At 30.3% G+C, this 7,984-nt stretch overlaps 2 protein-coding genes across 3 annotated transcripts in view; one reads left to right on the forward strand and one right to left on the reverse strand.

Moving 5' to 3' along the window:
• Positions 1-3,700, forward strand: part of LOC107644490 (protein OSB2, chloroplastic) — a 24,748-nt gene extending 21,048 nt beyond the window's left edge. Inside the window, exons 2-10 of one of the 2 annotated variants that reach the window (XM_016348357.3) lie at positions 58-202; positions 751-832; positions 1,563-1,645; positions 1,756-1,894; positions 2,010-2,113; positions 2,199-2,346; positions 2,492-2,556; positions 2,644-2,834; positions 3,341-3,700. In XM_016348357.3, coding sequence (XP_016203843.1) covers positions 58-202; positions 751-832; positions 1,563-1,645; positions 1,756-1,894; positions 2,010-2,113; positions 2,199-2,346; positions 2,492-2,556; positions 2,644-2,790 — 913 coding nt within the window. In that variant the 3' untranslated portion in view covers positions 2,791-2,834; positions 3,341-3,700. Of the gene's footprint in view, positions 1-57; positions 203-750; positions 833-1,562; positions 1,646-1,755; positions 1,895-2,009; positions 2,114-2,198; positions 2,347-2,491; positions 2,557-2,643; positions 2,971-3,340 lie in introns of those variants that run through there. The other variant, XM_016348356.3, reaches the window with a different exon arrangement.
• PLA2-ALPHA (Phospholipase A2 family protein) lies at positions 3,368-6,606 on the reverse strand. Its single transcript, XM_016348358.3, has 4 exons — positions 6,285-6,606; positions 6,112-6,154; positions 5,578-5,703; positions 3,368-3,777 (listed from the first exon to the last, which is right to left on the reverse strand). The coding sequence occupies exons 1-4, from the start codon at positions 6,414-6,416 to the stop codon at positions 3,602-3,604; spliced, it is 477 nt and encodes a 158-aa protein (XP_016203844.1). The 5' UTR covers positions 6,417-6,606; the 3' UTR covers positions 3,368-3,601.
• Positions 6,607-7,984: the final 1,378 nt, after the last annotated feature.

A 7,984-nucleotide genomic window follows, 5' to 3' on the forward strand; every position in this document is an offset into this window, starting at 1 on the left:
TTTTTAATTACTTCGAATTAAATGGATTTTTTTTTCTCTTTTGATTCTTGATACAAGGATTCCAGTTATATTTGAGGGTGATTTGGCTCATTCTGCGGCTTGCCATCTCAAGGAAGACGATTTCATATATGTGGCTGGTCAACTCACTGCTGATCCACCGCGTTTAGGTGAAAACCAAATTCAAAGTAATAGCAATATTCAGGTATGGTTTCATATGTAAATGAAATTAGTAGTTTAAGTGAAGCAAAATTCTGCTTCTTTATTTGTAGTTTCTTCTTGTTAAGACTATGTTTCGACATTTCATGGTTAGTGGAATGATATGGAGAGAAATGAAATATATGTTCCTTTTCAGTGTTTAGATATATATCACTTAATCGAATAAATAGAAGTTTTGATTTAATTATTTGAAGCTGCATTGCAATGATACGGCATTGAAGTTATTTCCTTCAGGTCCATTTTATTTCTCATGAATTTGAGGTTAACAGAAATAAAAAAGAACATTGGAAGGAATTGATTATGTAGTCTGTACAGTACTGTTTGTTCCAGCACAATTTTGAAGTATCCAACCAATGGCTTCCAATACCATCGTCCCCTCTTATTATAGTAAAGATAAAAAATTATTTAGCTACAGACATGACTAGCATGTTTCCTTTCGCTCTTATGCCCGTCTTATAGGGTGGTTCCTTGTTGATTATTCAGTGGGAAAAGATGTAAGGTTTGGGATTCACATCTTTGCTTTAATCATTTAAGGTTGTTGTACAAAGCCTCAACTTTGTCCAAGGATATCCTCAACTGGAGAAAATATCTGCAACTTCAAAGCAAGAATGTACAGGTAGTTTGTTTGGTGTATGCTCTTCTCTATTTATTAGCATGTTGTTCTTAATATCTTAGAATGTGAAGATGAGGGAATGAGATTAGCAAATAAACAATGCTGTGTATGGCATGCATGATAGGCCGCAATGGTGTCATTTGATCCATGTAGCCGACCCCACCTAATGGGATAAGTCGTTGTGGTTGTATGGTATGCATGCATAGTAAGTTGCAGTTAATGGACATGAAGAAACTTTTTTTTTTGCTAATCTGTGTTTTAGACTTTCAGTTCATTTTTCTTTCATGATAATATCTTCCAATTTTCAATGTATATGTATACGGTAGATTTTTTTTTTTCAGTAGTAAATAAGGTATTAATCTGCCAATGAGCTATAGCTTAAATGGCATAGTCTTCCTATACTCACCTAGAGGTCGCAGGTTCAAGTCTCACTCCTATCTTTGGGGGAAAAAAAAAAGGTATTAATCTGTGACAGTTTTAGCTGTTGGTGGTATGATGTGGATGCCATTGTTGTCCATTACATAATGCAAAGTTTCTGAATAACAATAAGTTTTATGCTGAACTTAAAGTTTAATACCGGGGAAAAATTTGATCCATATAAGACTAAATTCTTTAAACTAACAGTAGGAATTATGGGTTCTGAATATTGTGCATTATATATGTTATGCTGCTTTGGCTTTAACCACAATGCCCTTGAGAACTTTTTAGTGATATGTTGTTTCTATCATATTAGCAAGTGAGGAGCATGTCATAGACAACACTTGGAACGATCTCCTTTCTAACCCTTTTGAATGGTGGGATGTCCGATATCTAAAGGTTATTGAATTTCCTCTTTGACTCATCATCTTTGTTTTGCCCATCTAGTATCGGCAATGATGATGTTTCCTTCAAACTTATTTTCTAAATATTGCTGCAAATTAATGTAGGAGAATCCAAAGGGGGCAGCTTTTGAAAGAAAAACGGATGGTGAGTTACTCTTTATTAATAGTTCAACTCCCAAATGGCTGCAAGATAAACTGGATTCCATGTCAATTGATTTGAAACCTGAATTGAAGCACTCAACAAGTAAGTCTTGATGCAGTATATATATATATATATATATGTAACTTTTATTTCATGGTAATTGCTAAGTGGTTCATTCGAAACATTCCAAAAGTTTTCCATTCTAATTTGCTTATAGATGATTTAAAGAAAGTTAGAGACTCTTCACTTGCTCCTTGGACTGATCTTTTGGATGACCCAAAGCAGTGGACTGATTACCGTGACAGCAAACGTGATGGGCAGGTAGTTATTGCTGTCTCATACCTTTTGGTTTTTCCCCTGCTGACTAATTTATTTGGAAGAACTTATAATTATGCTTACTTTGCAGGTGAATCCTAGGTTCCCTGACTTCAAACGCAAGGATGGGAACGGTGCCCTATGGCTTAACAACGCTCCAAAGTGGGTTTTATCTAGACTTGAAGAACTGAAATTTGATGTTCCAGCTGTAAAATCAAAACAAGCAAAGGACTTTAAAGGTATATTACATATGAAGACCTTCATACACATACTTAGAATTGTGATTCTTGTGCTTTTTGGGTTCGCCAACTTGAGATTCCTCCTCATTTCCATTTTGTTTGTTTTATAAACGTATGTTTGATTGAACCTGTGTCCTTGGTTTAGGTGATGAGCCCTGGAATGATTTGGTCAATAACCCTACTAAATGGTGGGATAACAGAATAGATAAGGTAAGTATAGTCTACTTCCACAGGTTCTTTACCAGGCTTAACTAGATATTGTTGATCGAGTTTTTCTTTTTCTATTTTAATCATCAGAGGAATCCAAAAGCTCCTGACTTTAAGCACAAAGAAACTGGTGAAGTGCTCTGGCTTAATGATTCTCCTAGTTGGGTGTTATCAAAGTTGCCACCCATGAAGCCAAAAGAAAGCGCAGAATTTGGTAGGAAGAAACTAGTTTCATGAGCTTGGAAACAGAAACAGAGGATGAAGATTCATTCAACCTAGTTGTATGTAATTAATTACCTTATGCTTTCTTAAAGTTCCTGTTATTCTGCTTCGCGTTGAATGGTAATTCTGATGAGGCAGATATATTTGTTGTTCTTATTATGTGCAAAAGCAATTTTCATCAGATTTTTTTTAGACTTCTTTCTATCCACTACTCAGTGCGAATCATGCCTCAATTTATCATAGAAATTTTGACTGTGTAGAGTTCAGGATTTAAGGTAATTTCAATCATTTTTCATCAAGCATATAATATTGCCTTGCAGTATGCACTAAAGAGAATACATTTTTTGTTAAGTAAAAAATTAAACCGATAAAAAGCTATGACCTGCTGTTTTCTAACATGTTTGATAAAATCATATTACGTGTTAATAAGTCAGATATAGATGTCTTAGGATTAATAACTTTTCTTTTATTATGACTGATGATTTATGAAGGAATCAAGCTTTTATATTTTTATTCTCACTTTGAAGATGGAATTAGCTAACACAGATGAATGTTGTGAATTCAGAATTTGAAGGTCTTATCATACAACACATTGGGAACGAAGGACCAATGGAAATGTTTGTTTAGAGTGTGCAGTTTACATAATTCGTGATAGTTAGGAGATCACAGAAGTGATCAAACATACTTCAAACGAAACCAATGACTATATTAAACACTGTTGTTTGATTAATTTTGTAAATATAACCAAAAACAATAAGAGAAACCAGAGAATGTCTCTTGTTTCTTGAGACTTGAAATGCATGTAACTTTACTTGCTAGTTGCTACCTAGGGCTTGTGAAAAACTCTTCCAGCCAACAAAGCAGCTTCCATGACAACATGAATAACTTCAATAACATCATCAACTTGGCATGTGTTTCCTTTGAATGTTGGCGCATTTGTGTCCTTAAACTTGTTCATGCAGTCTATGAATGTTTGACTGCACTCTTGGCTTAGGTAGTCATCTGCATAGCATCACCATTGATCACAAAAGGATTAATTTTGATACATTATAGTGTAAAATTAATTAATTTATTGAACAGCAGTACGTGCTTCAACCTTTATATAATTATTGCAAAAGAAAGCTTTTATTATATTCACATACTATCAAAATTGATTTTTAATATAAAAGAAATTTGGACACATTGTATAAAGGACCTTTTTAAGACAAAAACAGAACCGGAGACAAACAATTAATGGCTTTTTAATTTTGTCATGAAAGTAAATAGATAAACAAAATAACATGTCCTGTAAGGCTGTAATGCATATTATTTGAGTGAAGTTAAAGAAACAGAAGAAGGGTCATAATCAACCCAATAACTTAGGTAGGGAGGTTTTCTACAATCTTCAAAATGAAGTAATTAGAGGGTGCATTAGTTTCTGTTTTATGTGGATAAACTCATGACAAATAGAAGACAAGAAGATCCATTAATATATAATGGCCGAAAGCAATTAAGTAAAGAACATCAATCAGCCAACTACCATCTCTATTTCTTTTTTCAATTCAAGAATAAACCAAAATGGATTCCATTCAAATTTCTGTTTTAACTTTGGTTTGTACTTAATTAATTAATTAAAACACCATCAACATCGAAAAATTAATGGTGAGAGATCACACTTTACTCCCTCAATTGTTAAAAAAAATTGAGAGCATCCATTTCTCCAACATTGCAAATACATATTTGTTTTTGCTTCTTAATAACCACATATATCTCCATTAATTATTACCACCTCCAACCTATTAATATTTTAAAAAATAAAGGATCAAGTATACTTTTGTCTTTAAAATTTTCAAAAAAATCTCTATATTATATATATAAAAAAATAAACCTATTGGTTTGCAATTGCAGCCTTGAGTGACATTAGTTCTATTTCTTGCTATAATTTTGCAACAATCATATTGATACAACCTCTTTGAATCCATTGCTATTTCCAATAAAAAGTTCCTATAAATTTGCAAATTACAAATTCACAATCTAATAAATTTGTCTTGATAAATTAATTCCTTTTAATAAACCTAAAAAATGAAATAACCAATTAATTTGAGTATGGTGAATACAATGGATGATTTGCCCTTACTGAAATTTCAAACATTTAACTTGAACTAATCATTTTTTCAACCGACTCATCTTAAAGGCCTCCTTGGATACTTAAAAAGTGACTTAACCACTCCAAGCACTAATCACTTTTAACATCCAATTTGCTGGGCAATCACTCAAATAGCTTTACTCAATGTTTTCTCTTAAAAGTTGATTTTAGAGCAAGAAAAAATAGAAAAGTTTAGAGGGCGATTGATTTGTATTTTTATTTTTAGTATTTTTTATTTTTAAAATAAAAAAAAATAAAAATATTAAAAACATTAGAATTTTGTTTTCTGGTTTCACCTCCAATTTTCATCTTTTTCTTTTTATAAAATCTAAAAGACAGAGAACATTAAAAATAAAAATAAAAAATAAAAACGCAAACTCCATTAATCTAAACGCAGCCTTGGCTTTATAAGGTTAATAAAGACAAATTAGTATCCGGAAATACCCTTTAGAAAAAAAATTAATAATAAAAGAACATGAATATCTAGTGGTCTTTTTCTTTTTCTTTAATTTTGTTGTTTTAAATTTGGGATTTGATAACTCCCACATACGGTGTCAGATCCAAATCTAACATTGGAACTAGCAATTCAATTAAATCTAGTAGAAAAACCAATCCATAGTGCAACTAATAAGACACTATTAAGAAGTTATGTATGTATATGTGAATAGCAAACTCACTGTTTTTGAATTGAACACATTGATCATGCTTCATGCAACAAGCATCAAGTCCATCACAAGGTCTCTCCCCAGGGCATCCACTGTATAATAGTCCACAGTACTTTCCATACCTCAACAATGGTGGCACTGCCATCAAATTTCAAATATCACATATAATATTCATATTCATTTAAGAGAAATTCTTGAGTGTTAGCAATTTTTAGTATTTTAATCATAATTTAATCAGTACAAATACTAAATTATCTTTAATAAATAAATTTTACTAATTTATGTGTATAAATTCTGAAAAAATATAAGTACAAACTGTATTGATTCATGTGCGCAAAACTTTAGTAAATATAAGTGCAAATTATATGCTTTTTATATGCAAATGTCGATAAATATGAGTGCAAATTATTACTAAAAAAATATTGTACAAAAATGATAATATTTGTTGGCAACGAAGCATTTCTCATTCATTTAATCTTTAATAACGTTCCAATCTTTAAATAAATGAATATAAATTATATAAAAGAAATTGAATTGGAAAAGTACCTGAACAAAAGCTTGACTCACATTGCCTACTACACTCTTTGCTCTACACATGAATGAAATAAAACAATACTTAGGAGGTTAATTGGGGAAATATTGTTCTTCTTTAATGGTAATATAGTAAATTAATGTGTATTGGAAATGGACTTACATGAAAATTAATTAAGAAAACTTACCACGGAGACTGCAACTCCAGTGTTTTGAGCTCCAATGTTGAGGGCAGAAACGGGAATGTATAAGAAGTTAAGGGCAAGGGTGCAACCAAAGATTATACCATAACAATACCTGAGTGAAAGGGTAGCAACCATTTTTTGTATTAAGGAAAGAAAAAAAAAAAGAGAAGACAAAAAGTGTGAGAATTTGGTTGAAGATTGGATTTGCTTAAAGGCTCTGATTTATATAAAAGGAAAATATAGAAGGTACAGAGTGAGGGAGTGAGTGAATGAATGAAAAAGAGTCTGAAAGGGTTGGCAGAGATAAACACATAACTCAGAAAGGAAAAGAAAAGAGTGTCTTTGGTTTGTTTTGTAGTGTCTCGTGACTATATTATTGTCATTATTTTAAATTATCCCTCTTTTCTTGCGTTTTTCATGCCTTATTATGGCGTAATTAAATAGGTAATAATAAAAATAACATGAAACTATTTAAGGTTGTAAACAATTAAACAAGAATAAATATGAAAAACTGTTTAAATGAGATATGAATAAAAATAAACATGAAACTATATAACTCATTATATTTTGCATTTTTTCTATAGGCGTTGACTATATTAACCAAACTGGTTTTTTTTTTTTCTAAAGATAATATGTTATATTTCATTAATTATTAAAAAATAGAATACAAAGATGTCCAAAAACAGGATAACATAATAAAAGGTGGGGATTTCCCAAAAACACTACACTGAAGGTATTCATCCAACGGTGCGTAGTCGAAAAAAAAGAAAAATATTAAAAAAAAGAATGATAAATCAAATTGAATGCAACTAAGAGCTTGCTTCGTGGAGATGACGATGTAACCAAACTATTGGTCATGTAAGAAATTATTATTATTATAGAATAAGATAAGACGCTTAGAAGATAACACAAATGACAAAAATATAAAATTAGTGTTTTAGTATTTTATTTAATAATAAATTAAATATAAAATAAAATAAATTATAAAAATTTTAATTTATCTTTTTTTAATAAAAATAAAAAATATAATTATAAAAAAATAATAAAAATAACAAAAAATAAATTGTGTTTTTTTTACAGTTGTGTCTTTAGATTTTTTTATTAAAAGAAATATAAAATATATTAATTCAATATTTCAAATACAATATTTATATTTATATCTCATTTGTCAAATATAATTTTATATTTCTGTATCTTTATTTTAGTGTTTCATACTTATAAACAAACACAACGAAAAAATAAAAATAACTAAGTGGTAAATTTGCCAGGTGGGATTAATTGGATATTTTAATAATAAAATTCATTAGAATAAAAATTTGCATATTTTAAAAAAATATGGAAGAAAATAAATCCTTCTTCTGGTGAAGGTTTATGTTCACTCTCTATTTGTCTTCAGCTCGTGAACAATTTGGTTGGAACCTATTGTCCCTAGGAAGCAAATTGGCTATTAATTTAGCCTCGAACCAATTGTGTATTGTGCTTTTGTGTATTAACCTGTAATTATTCTATTATATTTTAAATTTTGTTTTATGTGTAGTTGTATACTCCCAAAAAATAAAAAGAAGTAAATCCAAGCCTATTTATTTTATGGAATTATCTCAACAAAGTGCGTGCCATCCTTGCTAACGCAATAATTATAGCAACTGATTAAAAAATAAATTTGAGTGAGAAGATTACTAACATGTTTCCCCATTGCAAATATT

Source organism: Arachis ipaensis, chromosome B5 (genome assembly GCF_059453495.1).
Source record: "Arachis ipaensis isolate K30076 ecotype BB chromosome B5, ASM5945349v1, whole genome shotgun sequence".
In the NCBI taxonomy this organism is placed as follows: Eukaryota; Viridiplantae; Streptophyta; class Magnoliopsida; order Fabales; family Fabaceae; genus Arachis; species Arachis ipaensis.